General features: G+C 50.4%; 1 protein-coding gene across 1 annotated transcript in view; it reads left to right on the top strand.

The window, feature by feature from the left end:
- Positions 1-21,400, top strand: part of NECAB2 (N-terminal EF-hand calcium binding protein 2) — a 91,335-nt gene that overhangs the window by 61,386 nt on the left and 8,549 nt on the right. The window contains exons 4-5 of the mRNA XM_075161039.1: positions 5,792-5,817; positions 9,281-9,378. Of these exons, the coding sequence (XP_075017140.1) occupies positions 5,792-5,817; positions 9,281-9,378 (124 nt within the window). The remainder of the gene's footprint in view (positions 1-5,791; positions 5,818-9,280; positions 9,379-21,400) is intronic.

Genomic DNA, 21,400 nt, shown 5'->3' with positions numbered 1-21,400 from the left:
TATGGGCCGTGCTCAAGTATCCATTGACTTCTTACAAATTTTCATCTGAATGTTATCACATTTTTTATTAAATCAGCTTATGACTTCAGTGATTTCTTTAATCAGGCTTATTCTTAATGCAAGATGGCTTAAAATTAAGAGCAGCTTCTCAGCCAAGTTAACATTCAAGCACAATTAAGTTAAATAATATGATGGCAGGATGTGAGGAAATAAAAGACCACTTTTGGCAGCAGCAGATCAATTATTACAATGCAAACCCACGTAGAATACAATAATAGATTATTTCCTCAGTAACGTGCCCTAGCTGCAAACCCATAACCACTTCAGTAGGTGTTTATAAACACTAAATGGCTTTTGAAAAATATTATGTAAGCACTTTGTGGGTGATGGTGGTATAAAAACTACTCCTGTGCATGTGCCTGAGAGTATCGGGTGACTTCCCAGGCTCTGCGCTGGCGAGAGCTTTGATGAAGGACCGAGCGTGGTCCTCGGGTGGGCATGGGGCTGTGCCGGTGTTGGAAATGCATCTTCTGGGTTTCTTCCCCCACCTGAATTTTCTCTCTCTGCCTGTGAATTGCTGAGGCTCCGTGTTAGCAATCACATGCTGCCAAAGTGCTGTGGACTGTTCGGTCAGGAGTCGGCTCTTTCGGGTAGTATTTCGGATCTGCTTATTCAGTGGATTTGGGCATGAGAACGTCAAGTTAGGGAAATAGAGCTTGCAGCATCCCCGGGGGGGTTTGTAGGAAGCAGTGAAGTAATTCCAGGGTTTGAGAAAGATGATAAATCTCCGAGGGAATTAAGATAAAGTAGTGCAAATGCTCATTTTGCAGAGAGATGCACGTGCCGCCCGCACCTCCGGCTGAAGCTTGTGCCAGCGCGTTTGCTGCCAGCAGCTGCCGCGCCGTGTGTCCTGCACCACGAAGGTGTCTGAGACGAGAGATGACTTTTTTTATACCGTGACAGACATCAGTTACCCAAAAGGGTGTGTGATTCAGTGTGCTTTTACAGCATGAGACAGGTCGGGTGGCACCTTTCTGGCAGCATCTCACGGGATCGAGATGTTCCTGTTTGCCTCCAGCGCCCGGCGGGTCCCACAGCTCAGGAGCAGTGGTGAAGGGGTCCCCAGTACCATCACCTGGGGCTCTGCTTTTGGGGAGAACCTGGGCACGGGTGGCACTGTGAATTTGGGGAATTTCCTCCCCAGATATTACCAGCACACACGTGTTTCTGCTTAGCTGTAGTGCACCTGGCTGACGTGCCTAGGGGTGAAATGCATCTAGGGAGAGGCCAGCAGGGTCCCCAGGCTGCAGGGACTTGCATCTTCTCAGGCAGAGCCTAAATAGAAAGAAAAAATCTCCTATATTAATCTCTCTGCTAAAGTAGAAACACTTTTGATAATGCTGTTTGAGTGGGAAATGCAGCCTGTGCCCGTCCCGCTGCCACGCACAGCCCAGCGAGGCTGCTCTGCTCACAGGGGGTCTGAGCCTGCTGCAGAAGATGGCAAAAGATTTCAGCAGAGATGAGATTTTCCTGGGTACTTCAGCTTGCTGCAGAGGCACCGCGCTTTGTGTCGTGAATCACAGGATGGTTTGGGTTGGAAGGGATGCCTTCCACTAGACCAGGTTGCTCAAAGCCCCATCCAACCTGACCTTGAACACTTCCAGTGATGGGGCATCTACAGCTTCTCTGGGCAACCTGTTCCAGTGCCTCACCACCCTCAGAGTGAAGAATTTCTTCCTTATATCTAATGTAAGTCTACCCTCTTTCACTTTAAAGACATTACCCATTGTCCTATCACTACATGCCCTTGTAAAAAGTCCCTCTCCAGCTTTCTTGCAGGCCCCCTTCAGGTACTGGGAGGCTGCTATAAGGTCTCCCCGGAGCCTTCTCTTCTCCAGGCTGAACAACTTCAACTCTCTCAGCCTGTCTTCATAGGAGACATGCTCCAGCCCCCTGATCATCTTCGTGGCCCTCCTCTGGACTCACTCCAACAGGTCCGTGTCCTTCTTATGTTGGGAGCCCCAAAGCTGAATGCAGTACTCCAGGTGGGGTCTCACGAGAGTGGAGTAGAGGGGGAGAATCACCTCCCTCGATCTGCTGGTCATGTTTCTTTTGATGCAGCCCAGGATACAGTTGGCTTTCTGGGCTGCACGTTGCTGAGTCATGTTTAGTTTCTTATCAACCAACACCCCCAAGTCCTTCTCCTCAGGCTGCTCTCCATCCATTCTCTGCCCAGCCTGTATTTGTGCTTGGGATTGCTCCAACCCAGGGGCAGGACCTTGTACTTGGCCTTGTTGAACTTTGAGGTTCGCACAGGCCCACCTCTCAAGCCTGTCAAGGTCCCTCTGGATGGCATCCCTTCCCCCAGCATGTCGAACGCACCACCCAGCTTGGTGTCATCAGCAGACTTGCTGAGCGTCACTCAATCCCACTGTCCATGTCACCGACAAAGGTGTTAAACAGCGCCAGTCCCAATACCAAGCCCTGAGGAATGCCACTCTCCACTTGGACATCGAGCAACTCTTTGAGTGTGACCATCCAGCCAATTCCTTATCCACCGAGTGGTCTATCCGTCAAATCCATGTCTCTCCAGTTTAGAGACAAGGATGTCGTGCAGGACAGTGTCAAATGCTTTGCACAAGTCCAGGTAGATGACACCAGTGGCTCTTCCTTATCCACCAATGCTGTAACTCCATCGTAGAAGGCCACCAAATTTGTCAGGCACGATTTGCCCTTAGTGGAACCATGTTGGCTGTTACCAATCACCTCCTTATTTTCCATGTGCCTTAGCATAGTTTCCAGGAGGATCTGCTCCATGATCTTGCCAGGCACAGAGGTGAGACTGACTGGCCTGTAGTTCCCCGGGTCTTCCTTTTTTTCCTTTTTAAAAATGGGGGTTATGTTTCCCCTTTTCCAGTCAGTGGGAACTTCACCGGACTGCCACAACTTCTCAAATATGATGGATAGTGGCTTAGCAACTTCATCTGCCAGTTCCCTCAGGACCTGTGGATGCATCTCATCAAGTCCCATGGACTTGTGCACCTTCAGGTTCCTTAGATAGTCTCAAAGCTGATCTTCTCCTACAGTGGGCGGCTCTTCATTCTCCCAGTCCCTGCCTTTGCCTTCTGTGACTTGGGCGGTGAGGCTTGAGCACTTGCTGGTGAAGACTGAGGCAAAAAAGTAATTGAGTACCTCAGCCTTCTCCATATCCCAGGTAACCAGGTCTCCCATTTCCTTCCCGAGACGGCCCACATTTTCCCTAGTCTTCCTTTTATCACCAACGTACCTATAGAAGCTTTTTGTGTTGCCCTTGATGTCCCTGGCCAGATTTAATTCTATCAGGGCTTTAGCTTGCCTAACCTGATCCCTGGCTGCTCGGACAATTTCTCTATATTCCTCCCAGGCCACCTGTCCTTGCTTCCACCCTCTGTAGGCTTCCTTTTTGTGTTTGAGTGTGTCCAGGAGCTCCTTGTTCATCCAGGCAGGCTTCCTGTTTTTTTTGCCTGACTTCCTCTTTGTTGGGATGCATTGCTCCTCAGCTTGGAGGAGGTGATCCTTGAATATTAACCATCTTTCTTGGGCCCCTCTTCCTTCCAGGGCTTTGTCCCATGGCACTCTACCAAGCAGATTCCTGAAGAGGCCAAAGCCTGCTCTCCTGAAGTCCAGGGTAGTGAGCTTGCTGTGCGCCCTCCTCACTGCCCTAAGGATCTTGAACTCCACCATTTCATGGTCACTGCAGCCAAGCCTGCCCTTGAGCTTCACATTTGCCACCAGCCCCTCCTTGTTGGTGAGAACAAGGTCTAGCACAGCACATCTCCTCATTGGCTCCTCTATCACTTGGAGAAGGAACCTCTCGGATTGCTCCTGCCCTGCTGTGTTGTCCCTCCAACAGATATCAGGGTGATTGAAGTCCCCCATGAGGACCAGGGCTTGTGAACATGAGGCTGCTCCTATCTGTCTGTAGAGGGCCTCATCCACTTGGTCTTCCTGATTGGGTGGCCTGTAGCAGACCCCCACCGTAATGTCACCTGTCCCTGCCCTCCCTTTAATCCTGACCCATAAGCTCTCGGTCAGCTCCTCATCCACCCCCAGGCGGAGCTCCATGCACTCCAGCTGGTCATTGACATAGAGGGCAACACCCCCTCCTCGTCTCCCCTGCCCATCCTTCCTAAAGAACCTGTATCCTTCCATTCCAACACTCCAGTCTAGAAGCCATCCCACCACGTCTCTGAGATGCCAGTAAGATTGTAGCCCTGCAGGCGCGCACGTCTCTGACTCCTCTTGTTTATGCCCCATGCTATGTGCGTTTCCATAGAGGCATTCCGTTGGGCCCCCGACGAAGCTGACTTACTGGCTGGAGTTCCTTTGTGCTGCTCTTCAGGTGCTCTCCTGCTGACCTGTGATCCTTCTCCAGGCTCTGGGCATCTATGGCTGGCCCTGACATCAAACTGGTAGGAGTAGGATGGATTGAGGTTCCCCTTCCCCGGCAACTTTACTTTAAAGCCCTCTTCACCAGCTTGGCAAGGCTGTGACTGAAAATGCTCTTCCCCTCTGACAGATGGACCCCGGCAGCCCCCAGTAGACCAGGTTTCTCAAAGTGAGTCCCATGGTCTAAGTAGCCGAACCCCTGGCTGTGGCACCAGCCCTGTAACCATTTGTTGATTCACCAGATTTGCCCTTTCAAACCCCTTCCCTTTGACCAGGAGGATTGATCAGTCCTCGACGATAGGGTTCAAGCGTGACCTTGGTAGTGAAGAACGCTTTCCCACCATGCATCATCCCTTCAGAAGGATATCTCATCCCAAGAGAGGGCCAGCAGCAGGCGAAAGCTTCAGGTCAAGGAGATGGGGAAGAGCCCGGGTCCTGCGGGCTGGGAGCAGACCTGTCGGTCAGGGCACGGCAAGCGGTCGGGAGGATTTTGGGGTCCGGGGCAGCGCTGCGGGAGGATGTCGCTTAGGAAAGCGGTATTGAAAACATCTCTTTACCTAATCCACTTATGTTGACGGGTCAGACAGAGCAGGGATGAATTTTGTTAAAGAAATAGCTTTCCAGGACGTAAATGGATTGATAAATTGTAATTCTATTAAGAGATCATTCCAGTGCTTGGACTAATAATTGTGTGGGAATCTGAGGCACAAAGAGATTAGCAGCAATCTTTATTTCCCGAGCAGGTTGTCTGTTGAGATGCCGTTACGTAAGCTGAATGTTCATGTATTAAGAAAATTGTGCAGTGTTGTCCGGAGGGAGCTGCGGGCGGGAACTGTGCGCAGCCCCGTGGGTGCTTCGCAGGGGCAGAATCGGGAGAATTGATCCATCTAGAAAAGTAAATTTTGCAAATTTTTATTCTGAGCAAATGGGAACAAACACATTCCTGTGCCCCATCGGGTGCCTCACCGGGGTGTTGCCAGGGTGGATATTCGGGAGGAAGGCAGAGGAGTTGCTGTGCCGGGTCCCCCGTAGCCGCAGATCCACCCTCGGGGGGATGCACATGTCCCCACTTCCCCCCCAGGGAATATCCAAAATAACATGTGAAGCCATCCCCGCTGCGCAGATGCTGAAGATGCAGAGGTGTGGGGATGCCCTGAGTGGCACCAACCGTTGCCCTCTCCTTAGGCTGTCCCCGCGGCTGGCTGGGGGATGCTGAGTGGGCGGGTGACGTTGCAGGTGGGTAGCTGGGGTTAAGCCTGCAGAAATCCTAACTGTAGCCTTCGTCTGTCCTTTACATTAAAATCATCTTTCTCTCTCTTTTTTTCCCTGCTTCCGCTCCTGCCTCATCCTCCCCCTCTTCCAGCAACGTGGACACCAAGGAGCTGTGCGGTGAGTGAGGTCCCTCTCTTGGGGCGAAAGCAATCGTTACGTGCACGTGTGCCTTTGAAGGATGCATGAAACCAGTTACAAAGTGGTGCCGTGGCGGCTGCGGGGCTGGGGGGTCTCAGCACTTCTGCTGCTTCGCCCCTTATTCCACAGGAAAATTGGCAAAACTTTTCTTCATTTTCTTGCAACACAAACAGGGTCAGAGCTGAGCGGAGCACCTGGCTCCCATTCAATAACAAGCCGGATTTTAATTTCTGGCAATGTCATGGCTTCCAGCTCCGCTCTGAAGTTCAATAAACCAGTATCCCTCTGCAATACCCGTAACGTTTCTCCTTAGGCAAACCTTCGTGTTTCCCAGCAGGCTGCCTAAGGCGTACAGCACCTCTGCTGCACCTCCCACGGCTTGCAGAAATTAAAGCCTGAAAAGAAAATCTCTGGTAATGTTTTGTCCCACACCTTGATCAGAAAGCAAATATTTCCTGCTGGGGATTTCTGAAGGGCTTTGCCTCGATGGGAGGTGACTCGTGCACGGGGCTCCTGCTGCTCCCTTGGCTGTATTTTTCCATGGACACTTGGTATTGGGAAACGCTTCCTGCGCCCCAGCTTTTTGGGAGGAGATGGGGAGACAGAGGTGTGTGGCCTTGCCGAGGGCTCATCTCTCTCTTCTCCTCCCCTCTTGTGCCAGGATGCAGAAGAACATATAAAGCCACCATGGCAGGTCTTCACCATTTACCTTCATCACTTTGCCACTAATTACAGCCTTCAGAGGTCTGGCTGAGAGCGGGCTGTGCTGCCAGCACCAGGCGGTTCCTCGTTATTCCCGATACTTCTAAGACCTCTCCGTCCATCGCAGCCTGCGGGTCTGCCTGCACCAGGACATTGCCCAGGGTCCCTCTCCTCCCCGTGTACTCAAGCCCTGCCCACACCCTGCCTTTCTCACCGCAGCATTTTGAGTATTCCAGCCCGCAGCAAAGGCAGCAACCTTGCAGCTGGTTATTCCCTCTTGTTGTTGCTGTGGTATGCAAGAAACCTTTCATAAAATCCTTTTGGTTTGCTGATGATATGATGGGCTTGTTCCCATTGCTCCTTTCTCCTTGCCAGCCGACCCAAGAAACCAAAACCCCACAGCTTGTACCATCAACTTTTCCAAGAAATACAGGGGGTCTTGACCCCACCCTGCTTTCTCCATCAGTCTCCATCAGATAAAAACAGAAAATCACACGGCTGTCACCCAGCGTGATCCCACCTCGCTGCTTCTCCCGGAGGTGAAGCTGCCAGGCGAGGAGGGAGATAAACCCATCACCTCCCGTGGGATGCCGGAGGAAGGCTCGATCAGCGCGAGACCCTGCCTAGATCCGTTATCTGCTGAACACCTGCCCTTGCCTGCAATTTCTTATTTGCTTGCTACTCTGCTAAGTATTAGTTTAAACGTAAAACCTCATTTTGGCAAAATGGAAGCTGTGAATCTTTCTCTTGAAATGGGTTGTGTGTCGTAAGACACTGAAAGCATCTTAAAAAGGATTTCTTGAGCCCTGCAGCTTAAATGAGAAATTTGATATGGCTTAATCCATATCCAGTAGCATCTTATAAAGTTCTAGGTTTTTTTCCTGCCAATGAATGCAACAATCACCAGCACCGAGACTGACTTAAACAGGGTTGTGTAGCTCCTTGCCCCCAGAGGAGCTCCCAGTCATAGCTGGGAGCACTTAATACACCCAGAAAATGCGAGCACAGCTACCAAATTGTACCTGCCACCTTTCAGTTTAATGAAACGCAGACATTGCGTGCAACGGAACAAGCTGTCCAGCGAACTGAGGTGTACGCTACAAACAGGAGATGCACGTTGACCCGTTGCAGACTATCGGGGTGGTGGGTGACGGCTTTGCTGGGGAGAGGTGGGTGGGGGGCACCCACCTCCTCCCACACCAGCCCTGGGTTGCAGTGATGCTCATCTCCTGAGCGCTGATCCCATTGCTCTCTGCAGATGTGTAGGAGCCATGCGCAAGAGCCGTATAGGATAGGAAGAGCTGACCTCAGATGTTCATGTGAATAAATAAGGCTAAACCAGTAGAACTGAATACTTTGGGTAAGCCAACGCCGTTCTCCTCCGAGGTGCTCCTTGGTCAGTCTCGAGGGCTGTGCTCTGCCTACGGCAGCTCATTTCTCCTGAAATGTATGGGTCCAGCTTTTCATTTCAGGACTTACAAAAAGTCTTTACCTTTAAGATCTACTCAGTTTTTCTTTCCCAAGTAAAGTATTAAGAATAACACAAATAAACACGCTGCAGTGAGAATAAGCTGTTTGGCTTGTCGTGGAACAGCAAACAGCTGCTGTCAATCAGTGCTGTGACATTCCGGTTTCTGCCAAAATCTTCTTCCCCTTGGATATGTTCTAGGGCTGTAAATAGCTATAGGCACTTCTAATTAAGCCAAGAGAACCTAATTAGCAGGATTGTTTCCTGGAGTTTATGTCTTGTTGCATTCCGCAGAGATGTCACCTCGGTGTGAAGCTTCATGTCTTAGCGCTGAGGAACGGCGCCAGCGGCTTTTTAGGAACAGCTTTTAGCTGGAGTCTGTGTCAATCACCCAGGAACCGGGTAACTTCACATCTACGCTGCAAACTCACTGCACGCCTCGCCGCTGCGCTTCGCTTCTTGCTGTTTCCGTTGTGAACAGCGAATTTCAAGACTCCGTAGCTCATCCATGAAACCGCACCGAGGCTCGTATGTGTCACGGAGCCATCGGCCGCGTGGGGACACCCCGATTTTGGCTGTATTTTACATCAGTGAAGAGCGGCTGGGATTGCATTTGGCCGCTGCCGGAGCTGTGGTGCAGCCTGGCATGGATCACCCCTCCTGCAGGAGGGATGAGGGTGGCACGGAGAAAGCGTGGACTCCCTCTCTCCGTGGAGAACATGGGCTTTTGGACCCAGCTTGCAGCTCTCTTCTCTTCCTTTTGAGGCCTGGTTTGCTCTCTGAAGATTGTGGGCTGAGGTGCAAATGTGATGGGAATGTAGGGACAGATGTAAGGCCATTCTCAGCTCGTATAAATTGGGGTGAACCTGGCAGGTGTTTGGATGCTTTGAGTAAAGACTGTCAAGGGAATGGAAAGGGGATTTCTTTTGAGACTTCACCCTCCGTGTTGGCAATAGGCGGGAGAGAGCCAAGATATGGCCAAATGCAGAAGTGGGCATGGAAATAAAGCACCTGCTAAGTTATTTTCAGTGGGAGCTACTGTGCCTTACATCTCTTTTTTACAATGGTCCCAAACTTCATCGGAATTGCACCACTTTCCATCCCTGCAGGACAAGCTGTGACTTTGGCTCAGGATATAGAATATAAAAATATACCTGAAACCACCCTCTCAAGTTTTTCTTTCCACCAATAAATAGACCTTGCTGTGTCACGTAGCCTTGAAGCGTTAAGTTACGTCAACAGCTCCCATCATGTCCCTTTTGGTTTTCCCAGACTATTTTGCTGACCATATGGGAGACTATGAAGACGTCTTGGCCTCGCTGGAGACGCTGAACCTCTCCATCCTGAAGGCGATGGACTACACCAAACGGGTGAGTCCTCCTTACTGCGCCTTGTGCTCCACGGGCTCGGAGCACACAGTGCAAATGTTAACAGAGCTTCTAAATCCCAAGGGCTTCATCCCATTCAGCAGTGTTGTCTCCTCGTGCCGTTGCGTTTGTGTGGTAAGTGGATCATCGCAGCAACAGGATGACAGTGGATTTTTTTTGGTTGACAGTAAATGAATCTTGAAAATCTTGGCCAGATTGTGAACTAAGGTGCCAATGTCATGTGCAGTAGATGGTGGCATAGAGGCTTTGTGGCAGAGCACTGTACCTTCTCAGCACCCTCCCTAAGTCTGACAGGCGATCTTGGCTGTGCCATGGCTTACGCTCTGTGTTGCCTGAAGCATGAAGGTGCTCCAGTTGTCTTCAGACAACATGGCCCATGGGTCTCTTGGGTGGGATCTTGAATGCATGAGTTCTTGTTAGCGTCATTGGGAGTGCTTTTGGAAACTTCATATTATAAAGCTGCCATTAAATACAGCTTCCATGTTGGAAGACATCCTGCCTTCCAGAAATACGGTCGCTCATGTGCGCAGCTGCTGTCTTAGAATCTAGAGGGCTGTGTGTTTGAAGGACTACAGCAAGCACCAAACCCAGACATAATGTCCTATTTTGTATGTGCAGAGTACCCCTAGCTTCTTAAAAAATCCACCATGTACCTTAGTGATAGTTAATAATGGACTACTAGGCAGTGGCACTGATCAAGAAGCATGTTGAGGTTTATTTACGAATACCTAGAAAATCTGAGCTGATGCACCAGATAAACATCCCCGCTGAGAGGTGCACCATTCATTTGGCGTCTTACCAGCAGGAGAGGAGTGTTTATAGAGCTCTTGTTCCTTTGAAACCTTTTTCCTGTCCTTTCCATGCCACTTAATAAAGTAAGTGGGCTGTATCGGTGATATTTATTACCTCAGGATAATCAATCCTTCTCCCACTTCTACCTTCAACTGTATTTGCATCGTTCGTTTATGCCACGACGAGAGAAAAGTAGTCTTCCTCTTCACTGGTGAGCAGTAATGTGGTGCACAAGGAGGGAGGTTTTGCTTTTCCCAAGCATCTCTAAGGACTTCCCAGTTCAATTCCAGTCCTCCTCTGAGTAATCCAAATTGAAATCTCCCTTGCGTTTATCTTTGAAACTAGAGGAGAAACTCAAATTGCTCCACATTAAAGATTTGGTAACGATAGGAAGTTTTAGGAGTTAGAATGGGAAACAGCAAATTTCCCTCCCCTCTGGTTGCTGAGTAAAGAGCCTGATTTCCTTCTTTATCCAAATCCGTCCTTTTTAATGTTTGTGAGGAGGGCAGCATGGAAAGTGAAGCCACATGTTTCCCATGTTAATGTCTTGCCATAATAAACTAAAGGCAAAAGTCTTTGGCCAAGCACTGAGCTGTCTGAAGTGTTTGTGAAATTTTTACCAACGTTATGAGAGGGTAAAAAAAATCAGGACAACAGTAATAGTTCAGTTTTTTCTAATTAAGTTGTTAAGTCTGTTCCTGCCTCATTTATATTCATCAGCAGCAAATTTTCTGGCAGTCAGATTTGCCAACTATGTATTTTAAATACATTTAACATGCTAATAGATGTCTCAGTAATTCACTCCAACTTGCTATTCGTGATGCCTTCCACCATTGCTTTTCGAATGTGAGGTTAATGTATGTGACTAATTCCTCCCAGTATTTTGCAAGAGGAAGATGGCTTATTCCCTGTTTATAAATTAGGCATCCGAACATGTGGGTATTACCTTGCATAAGAAATCTGCAGCAGAAGCAGGATGGTTATTCATAATCCCAATCCACTGCCTTCATAAGAAAAGCATCTTCCTCCCTCTTTGATTCAGCAACTTGTGGCAGGATTCGCCTGCCTTAATTGCGATGGGTAAAGGTTATTTACCTAAACCTGAGCTGGTCACCTCCATCACGATCTGGTGGAGGGAACTGGGGAGATCCAGAGCGCTGGTGGCATCTTCCTCCTGTGACGCCGAAGGATCACAGCACTCTTCATCTCAAATGCAGACATTTCCCTTCTGGACGGCTAAAGCCAGACGAGGGAGTGCTGCCCCAGCATCCCCTCATCACCCCCATTTGATCAGCCCACGGGATGTCTTGCTCTTCGTCGCCTGGCAGACTTTCGGCAAGCGAGCAAACGGAGCAAGACTGCTTCACAGAGAGGAGCTGGCAAAGAAGTATTTCATGAAAAACATCGCTCCCTGCTGTGATTTTGTGAACAAAGCGGTACAAACCTCATCAATGAATTATTCAAACGCAGGCGCTTTGTTCAAGTAAAGAACTGAAGGGAAAAAAAAAATCAAAACCAGAAATAAGCTGTTGTAGGTGGTAGAGAAACTCATCTCCAGTGTTCAGATCGGACAGGCTTCCAGGCAGCATCAGAAGCTTTTCCCGAGTGCAGACCATTAGAGCCTTTTTTTGAGATGTGAGATTTTTTCACGATATGTTTTCCCTAAAAAAAAAAAAAAAAGTATTTTTTTACTAGACTTTCTGGTTTTAGTGACAGGATTGCCAAGAGTGTCAGAAGAAGGCTTCTTACGATCCAAATCAATAAAATAATCTGGCTGAGGTCTTCTCGCCGGGTTCCAGCCCATGTGTGTTCCCAGACCCCGGCCTGGAGGACGTCGCAGGGGTGTTTTATTTCCTCCAGGGCTGGGACCACACCTGCAGGATAAGGCTTCAGCCCCAGGGAGAAGATCCATCCCAGCATCGCAAAAGCCGGTGTGAGCTCCCGCTTGTCTGATGGGTCCCCCCATGAAGGTCTCCTTCTGCTCCACCTCCTCCACGTATGATGCGCTAACCAAGGGCCCCGTGCTGATGTCAGGACGTTTAGGAGATACGTACATAGAAATATATTTTTAGAAGCACTGGATCAGGGAAAAGAGTGCCGAAGCAGCAGGTTTTAGTAGGAGCCAAGTGTGGGTTTGTGCCCCCCGACGCTCGAGCCTGTTGCTGTCTCTGCAGCTTTTCCCCGAGGCTGGATCCTGCAAAGGGCTTGGTGCTGATGCTGAGCACTCTGACTTGCCAGCAAACTGCTTTGCTTGTGAGATGCTCCTGCTTCTGTGTCTTAAAATGAGCATTTCATCAGCTGGAGAAAGCTATTGATCATTTGAGAGTGTTCCTTATTCTCTCCGTCTCCCCTCCGTTAAAAAAAGTATTCGGTGCAAATGACAACTGAAGCCTAACCTTCTTCTGTGTTGGCTTTCTGACGAGAGGTGCCTGCTGACGAGAGGGGCTGGATAGCTGTGGTATTTAATTGCTGTTTATATTTCTCACCTTCAAAAGACAACTGATTATTTCTTGCTCATAAAAAGAGAAAGCAGCAATTATCTCGTGCCGGAGGAGCTCATAAAGTATCAGCAGTAATTAGATTCAATAGTGGAAGAGCTCATACAGCAAAACAAAATCTGTCATTGTAATTATTTTCCAATACGGTGATGTCCGTGCCGCGTTGAAATGACTGCCGATGACGATGGGAAATGCAAAGTTAAATTGGAGAGAGAGGAAGTGAACTTTCAAGATCTAAAAAAAGCTGACAGCGGGAGATGTTCTTATATAATTCTCATTTACTGTTTTATAGTGCAGTCGGCAAATATCAAAACCAACGTGACCGGGAAGGACGTGGTTTGTGTGTCTGGTGTCGAAGGGAGTGGGGGGTACAGTGGGAGCTGGGGGACCGGAGCCGGGTGGATGCTGTCCCTCCCGTTCGGTTACTGACCCCCCCACCTCGGGCTGCCCGCTGTGGGACGGTGCCCACCCGATGCCTCCACCACCCCTGCCAGCCTTGAGGGGTGCCGGGGCCGGGGGAGCGGGGGACAGTGCCTGGGGAGTTGGAGGGACGGTGCTGGGGTGGTGGTTACCACTGAACAACACCCTCACCCAGACACCCTGGGAAATGTGCTTTAGCTTGGTAAAAAAAGCACCTTTTGTGGTTTTTTGAACCCAAGAGGCCCAATTAGCCCCATTCCTGCGGGTACGGCTTCCACCGCCTGCCGCACTGGGGTTGCTCTTGCTCCCCGCTTTTGCCAAATAAGCATTTTGCAGCGCTGAGGATTAGCAAGGCTGACCTTTAGCGGTGAGGCAAACTTTAAAAGCAAGCTGTAAAGAGGTCCCAAAAATGCTGAGTGAGGAACGCCCTCAAGGACGAAGCAGCTCAGATTTAAGGTCAAATCGTTCCTTCCTGGAGATGCTCCTGTTGGGCACCAGATATGTCCAAGAAGCGCTGGTGACCGTCCTTGGCACGTGCTCTGTCCCAGCTGGAAGGGGAGTGCTTGGAAAGCAAAAATTGCCCAAAATTGGAGCTGGAATTGCAACAACCCCCCAGGCACGTACTGGAATGAAATGGAGCTGATCTCTCTGGTGCTCATGAACACGGTGCGGGGAAAGGCTGCTCCGCTCGGCTTGGGTGAGCAGGGGAGGGGGGTGCTGACAGATTAGGGGGGGATTCGGAGACTGGCTTCAGGGAGGAGTGAAGGGCAGCAGGAGGGATTTATGGAGGAGGCCTGAGGACCTGTGGGTGGCCCTGGACCACCCTCTGCTTGATGTTCAGCATCACCTTCAGTCCTGGAGGGGAGCGAAAGGAGACATGAAAGATGGTGTTTTACTGCTTGCTTGCTTGCTGCCAGCTCCGCTGCCAGTCTATCACTTGCCAAAATCCTTTTTATCTCATTTAATGGACCTGGAGTGGAAATATGACCAAGTGGTGACACATCACACATCTCCTGAGAGCCTTCTCGTCAGGGTGCCAAATACCACACGTGTGTCTTATGGACACGCACTGTACCCAAACCAGCTGCAAACACATTTTCCCCCAGGAATCATTATTTAGATGAGAGAATATGTAAATCATAAAGGCAAAACTGAGTGGTCTGACCTTCAGTACCAGCTGCTGATGCTCCAGCAGCGCTGGGGAGCTCAGAGGTATATACATATGGGTGAGTAGGTTTGCATACGTTATTTGTGAGTTAAATTGTTCTTGCTGCAATTCACCCTTCTTGCCTCTGCCTTATGACATGTCGTCGCAGTGAACAGGAGATGCCGGGCTCCTGGGGCTCGGTGGGAGCTCCTGCAGCAGATCTCCTCTCCCCGCTGCTGGTGCCGGCGTGGCCGTGGGTCTCCCCCAGCTTTTAGCCACCAGCAGCACACTGCAAAGGAGCCCTTGTTTGAGCAGCTCAGTTACAGCCCCAGAGCACCATCTGCCACCAGTCTTGGATGCTAAAAATGATGGATGGGATTTTTTTGTTTTACAGCACAGTCCAGAACAGCAATATAGAGTGCTCCCATTTGCATTCTTACCTGCCAAAATTAAGGTTGCCAAATATGATATTGCTCTTTTTTGAGTTGTGACACCTCGAGATAAAATAGTCAGTAGAAATAATCCTTAAAAATAATCTTTTCCTCCCACCCTCCAGCTAATCCTTTATCTCAGCCTTTCATTTTACTTGAGCAGGTTTTCTCCTGCTCTGCTGAACAAACTTGGTGTTCGTACCGCGGTTGTCTGAAGCCCCTGGAGCAGTGCTTTGCACCCGTGGCAGGGTGTAACAGCAGCCCTGGGTAGTGCCCAGCCCAAACAGCGTGAGCTGCTCGGGGCTTCCCGTAGACATCGTGATCTGGCCCCGCCGTGGCTCGCACCGAGCATCAGCTGAGGTCTCCTGGTCTGGGCTTGAAGCCCATGGGTACCGCTGCAGCGCAGCACATCTGTTGCTTCATCTTTCCTCCTGGGCGAATTCGCACCCTGCCGCACATCAGGCTTTCCTTCGGAGCAGCGCTTCTCTGGCTCCCTTGCTGCCGAACGTGGGAACGGGTTATCTCCTGGTGCGTTGTACCTAGCTGAACCCTGGGAGGTCCTGCGCACCTTGTCATTGCCTTCTCCCTTGGAAGCGTTTGGCTCTTCTTTAGGGGTCAGGATATTTACTCAAATGGCCAGTTTGCCTTTTTTGGGGGGCTCAGAGCATTGTCCATCCTCAACTTTGCAGCAACGGAGATCTGCCTGAACAATTTCAGTATCAATTTCTATAGCAAAAAAATTATGTGGATTTCTGGAAAAGTTATGGAACTTTATATTTCAAGAATAAGCTAAAAGGAAACAAGGCATATTTGTTTAGCTTCTCAGAAGGTATTTCTGCAACTGTTCTCTGAAATTAATTTAAGAAAATATTGCACCGCAAATTAAAGCAAAAAGTGCTACTCCAGTTCTGCAAGAACTGAATTTTCCCCAACTTTTCTGTTCAGACTCCAGACCAGAAAGCTGATTCTCCATGTGATGCCAGCCGGAGCGATTTCCTTGCCAGCCCTGCAGGGCTGTGCGTGAGATCCAGCCGGGCTGCCAGACTGCCGGGGAGCACAGCGGGGCTGGCAGGGAGATGAATCTTAAGAAGGTCTCTCTTGGAGCTTATTTTTAGACGAAGATGTTTATTCACTGCTCTTCTGCTTGTCTGTCGCTGCAAAATTCATGTCCCTCCTCTCGCTCTGAGAAGGAAGAGCATCTTCTCTGGAGGTCCCGCTCGTGCTGCCCTGGCTCCAGCTCTCATGGACCTCCTGCAGGACATGGTTTTCCTCCTCCTCCCTCTCATTTTAAGGCTATTGCTCCTGGGACTAGATAAATCGTATGGTGAAGGGGATAAATGCACCAGACGTCAGTGCTGTGGTCTTGCCAAATAGCCCAAGAGCAGCTTTGAAGGAGCCACCAAAAGGAAAGGCAGGGACCAAGTCAACGTGTAACCAGCTGGCAGAACCAGGCTGAGCCTTCAGCAGCTTGACCATCCCACGTCGTTACATCTGCAGGGTCTTCTGAGTAGGTCCTGTTTGGAAAACAAAATCTGTACTTTCCTTGGAAAACTGAAAGAAAATATGTATTAATTTACCGTCTTGTGGATACTAAATACAGCTAATTAGGAACTTGTGTGAAGGGAAAGGCTAATTATAGCCAGGGTGTTCAGAAGGAGGAGGCCACGCTTCGTTTCCAAGTCTGCTCTTCGCCTGCTAAGTGAGTGGACAGGGTGCGAAAGTGCCATATGCCTCTTGATCCATAGGTGACTGAGGGGGTGTCCGTATAGCGCACGCGTGGGCCAGCAGTTACCTGCCCTTCACATCCAGGTGGCTGCAACGAGAAATGATGGGGTTATATTGCAGCAAGGAGATTTGCTAATAACGAGAAGAGGGAAGTCCTGAGATAAATTGCTTGGGAAGGGTCGATGGCAGGAGACCTTCAGGACCAAACAAGGCAAACATGAGCCAAGAAGGGTCCAACACCTTTTATAAAAGGAGGATTTTATAGCAAAAGACTTTTGAAACCCATGGGATGCCGTCGTCATGTTTTTTTATCTGAACAGGTGTCTCATCTGGTTTTTTAGAGCCGTTTTGGGAAGGCTGAGGGTCTTTCATATGTTAATGCTTTCATTTATCAACTATTTAAGTGTCTGTTCTCTTCAGGTTTCTTCTACTGATTATGTGCCAGGCAATCAGTTTTGGGTCTCCGCTTTTGAAGGGATTTAAGAGTCGGGGGGAGGGAAAGGAGCGAGAGGCAGGTCTGAGTGTTATTCTAATTACAAGAAAATATCTCTTGGAAGAAAACAGGCAATTATGAGCAACGAATTTAAATCAGCCACTCGGAGGTTACAGCGCAACACATGCCTGGTTCTTAAAGGGGTGAGTGGGTGGAAGATAACCTCTCTGTCATCGCGCGATGAGGTTTGACAAGGGTGTTTCATGGCATGGCAATGGGTTCGTTGTTGGGTGGTTTGTTTTTTGAACTGGAGGAAAAGTGTGGGTGAAACAGAATTGGCTTTGGTTTCCGTTTGAAAAGCCTCCTCGGTTCGGTGCCATCGCTTCGTGGGCGTGCTTCAGCGGTGGTTGGAGTTAATAAAAATTGGAGAAGCCATCGATGTCCCCAGGCTTGGAAAATATCAGCCAATTTGGCCAATCTCGCTGAAAACCAGCGCTGGAAAACCTTGTTGGTCAGGCTGAAACGCTGCAAGGCAAAGGGAAGGCGCGGGGTTGTCGCGGGGGGGTCTCCGAGTCCGTGGGTGGCGCAAAATCATTTATATTTTACATCCTCTAGTCTTAACGAGCTAAATAGTGACCTTTAAAAATGCCAGCAAAGAAGCTTTGAGATGCTCAACAACATCGAAAATCTCCTTTTTCAGTCACTTGCTACCCACAGGAACACGGCCGCGAGAGCCCAGTTTTAGGCATCAGTTTGCAATGCCCGGTGAGGGATGCTCGACGCCGGTGTTGGCAAGTCCGAGCACTCAACGGCACCAAAATCCCAGCCGTGATTTGCACAGGTAACACATCCCAAGAGTGTTTTCATTAATCTGTGCCAGAATTTGGGCAGATTTGGGGCAGGTGCATATGGGAATGGAAAGCTGGCAGAGCCGTGGCGGGGCTTTGAGCAGCCTGTGCCCCGACGCGAGCACCCGCTGTGCGTGGGAAGGTGCGTTACAGGCGCATAAAAAGCCTGTGGTGTGAAGAGAGGGGTGGGATTTGGGGCTTGGACCTCAGCCAACTGACAGAGGACCCAGCACTGGGCAGTATTTCCCCAATTGCCTGTGGTTAAAGCAAGTTGTCCTTTTCCCACTCCTTCCTTCTCTCATTTTTCAGTGTCTCTGGCTGATGCCCCAGTTTGTCAAACCGTGATGCTTTCCAAGGCTCTCCCGAGAGCCGTCCCCTGCAGAGATCTCGAGGCCATCCTTTCAGCGAGGCTTTTACATTTGTTCCTCGCTGCAGAGGCACGCAGCCGCCCGTTTGCAGCAGCAGACGTCAAGGCCGGGCGGCTGGGGATGTAGCAAAGGGAGAGATGCCTTTTTTCACCCTCCTCTGCCTCTTTGGCAGCCACCATGCCCCTTCCTCAACCAAGGCTTGCCAGCAAACCCCTCTGCAGCAGGGTGGTATCCAAAGTCTTTCTAGCCTTGAACTAAGGGACTAGCTGGATGGAAAAGAGCAGGCTTGGAGATGCGCCCCTCCAAGAGCTTCTGGCACAAAGCGGCTTCGTTGAGCAGCAATTATTAGATTATCTCCATAAATATTTTAACTTCTCAAGCAAAGCAAGAAGGAAATAACTCTTCAGGGTGGAATTAATAAGAGCAAACCTCATTAAATCTCCCTAGGACAGACTGACGAATGTTTTAATAAGAGGATGGGAAGGATTCCTTTGGAGCTGGTCTTCTTAATGACTTGTTTTTGCAACGCCAGATGAGACATTTGCTAGAGGAGAGCCCGAGGGATGGCTGAAAAGCTGCTGAGCACACGCGTTTCAGACCCAGCTCCTGAGAGCAAATGTCACAGCTGGGTTGGCAAATGGCCAGAGTTAGCTAAGTGGGGGAAAACAACCCCACCGGTGTTTTAATTTCAGAGCTATTGGACTTGCTGGCCTGCCAAAAAGCATCAGATCTTCACGGACACCCCAACATTCCTCTGCACCAGCTGGCGTAGCTTTGTACCCAGCACCCATCCATCCGACGAATCGCGATGTAGGGAGTTAAGCTGCTTTAAATAAGCGTGGGAATCACCTGTATGATTTTTCCTAAAGCTGAACCAAGATTATAGGCTGTAGTTAGGCAATAAAATCCCAACATTTAACTACATATACTCTCACAGCCTTATATTCTAGCACCCGGAGCCAGTCCGCGTGATCAGACAGCACTCGGCATAGCCTGCGCCTTCATAAATACGATTTTCCAAACGGAGCAGGCTCCCGTGCTAGGGAGAGCGATGAGTTCACAGGAGGCATGGGAAGGGTCGGTCAGGAAATTGCTTGGTGGCGTTTGCAGGAGACCGGCTATGGAGTCTTGGAGAGCAGCAGCAAAGTGTGGAGGTAAGTAGCAGCACGTTACCCCATTTATTCGATGTATGGATTGAAATGGAAAAGCAGCGGCGCGCTCTTCGCACCTCTGGAAGGGAAACTGAGTGTGGGATAAAGAGCGCGGAGCGGGTGTAAAATCAGTCGATGGGCTCGGAGCGTCCGCGGGGGGTGTGGTGTGTGGTTTGGACGACTGTCAGAGGAGGAGAGGACAAGGCAGTGGTGTTGCAGATCTCACTGGAAAGGGACGTTAACGGGGAATTACCGGGTCCCTGCAGTGCAGTAGTGCTTGGAGCAGCAGTGGGGGTCTCGGGGCACGGGGACCTGGGTGCAGCCCCCAGCCCCGCGCTTGCATCCAGCCCCCCCAGCTCGGCAGGGCAAATCATGTCCCAGAAAACCCGCGCTTTTAATTAAAAGAATAATCTGATCAGCCACTCGAAGGAGTGCTCACAGCTCCCTGTTTAGCGGCGGCAGCTCCCCGAGGCCTGCAGGTCTGTATTAAATCCACGAGGAGGGACAGAGCCCCCAGCCCACGGGAACAGCCGCCCTCCGCCGAGGCAGCAACCACATCCCCAGCGGCAGCAATCAGAGCAGGGCCGGATGCGAGAGTTAATCAAAACCTATCTGTAATTATAGCAGAGCCTGTTTGAGCGCCTGATTAATATATTTACGCCTTCGTTACGGGCAGGCTGCTGGTTGCCGTCAGGGGTGTGCGCAGGGGGAGCAGCCGTGGAGGGGGGGGAACCGCGAAAGAAATTGTTTCAGATCCCAAATGCAATTTTGCCAAGGAGATTTATGGATTTAATACACCCTCCTTAGCCAGAGTGTGGATAGTGGAAGATGTATTAAATGATAAAATAATTGCCTGGGTGAAGGGGCAGATTTAGCCCAGTGCGGGGCTCTTTCCAAAGCGGCAGAGGAAGATGAAGGGTGAGGTACCTTGACAGTGAATTTAATACACTGTCTGTACAGACTTGTTCAGATGTGACATGTATGTCTGTGTGTATATGTATAAAATGGTGCTCGGAAAGAATACATACATATATATAGTGTATATTGCATGTTCCGAGTGAGTTGTGAGTATTTTTCTAGGGAGAACAGAGATTGTCCAGCTATCCAGGAATATTTGTGACTGGATTCAAATTTTTTTTCCCAATCCAAATGCTCAACAAATGTTTTCACATCACTCCCTTGGCTGTGTTGCTGTTTATTTGTCTCGCGGTGGTTCCTGTGCCTCCCAGGGAGGGGGCCCGGTGCGGTGCTCCACCAGCCGCCGCATCCGTGGTCCCAGGCTGCCTGTTCCTCACTCTCCCTGCCTGCACGGGGCGAGGGGAAACTGGGCAGGACTTGTCAGGAGATGTCCGAGCTTGGCACGGTGGCACTGGCATCCCGGTCCAAAAAGCCCGGCAGCAACCCCCTCTATAGCAGGCAAGGACGCGCAGCCAGCCCCGGGAGGCTGCGTGGTCTCGTGGCACGGCACCCGCTGCTCCGCTCCGTGGTAAAATAAGGGAAAATCCCGAAGGGCAGAACGAGGGAGACATCGATCTTCAGTTCCCCTGGCAAGGCAGAGGAGGTCTCGAGGCAGCCCGGATGGGGACGCTGCTCCATCACGCTCGTCGTCCCGTGCTCATTCGTATGGGCGAGCGGTGCCGCGCCAGCCGCGCTTGGTTTCAGGGCGTGATGAATCTCGCTGTTAACAACCAGGAGGTGAGCGGGTTTTTCCAAGCCGGCTGACCTTGTTTTCAGACATCGCCAGGCCGTGGGGGAAGGAGATAACTCGGAGGTGATCACTCAGTGTTAAGGGTTGTGTTTCTGAGGCTTTGTTGATCCTTGGCCAGGGGATCCCCTCGGTCTCCTGCCCGGTCTTCTGACGCATACCCTGCACTGATGCCGGCTTTCCTCCCTCTGACCCGGCTGTCGGATAATGGTGGTACTGGTGGAGTGCGCTGGGCTGTGCTGGGGAGCATGGGGCTGCGGAGAGGAGCATGGTCCTGCTTGGAGAAAGGCTCAAAAGGTGGCAGGGTCCCCTGTGCGCTGCCGAGTGCATCCCCCAAACCCCAGGAGCATCCCAGTGCTTGGTCCTCATGCAGATCTACTGCAGCCCATGGAGTGTCCTGAGCCGGTCCCGGCCCCGTTTGACCAGTGCCCTGGGACGGGCTGTGCTGGTGAAAAATTAACCCGGCGCACCGATCCCTCCTCTCCT

This window comes from Calonectris borealis, chromosome 12 (assembly GCF_964195595.1).
Source record: "Calonectris borealis chromosome 12, bCalBor7.hap1.2, whole genome shotgun sequence".
Lineage (NCBI taxonomy): Eukaryota > Metazoa > Chordata > Aves > Procellariiformes > Procellariidae > Calonectris > Calonectris borealis.
The sequence above is the reverse complement of the archived record's forward strand: the minus strand, read 5'-3'. Positions and strand labels throughout refer to the sequence as shown.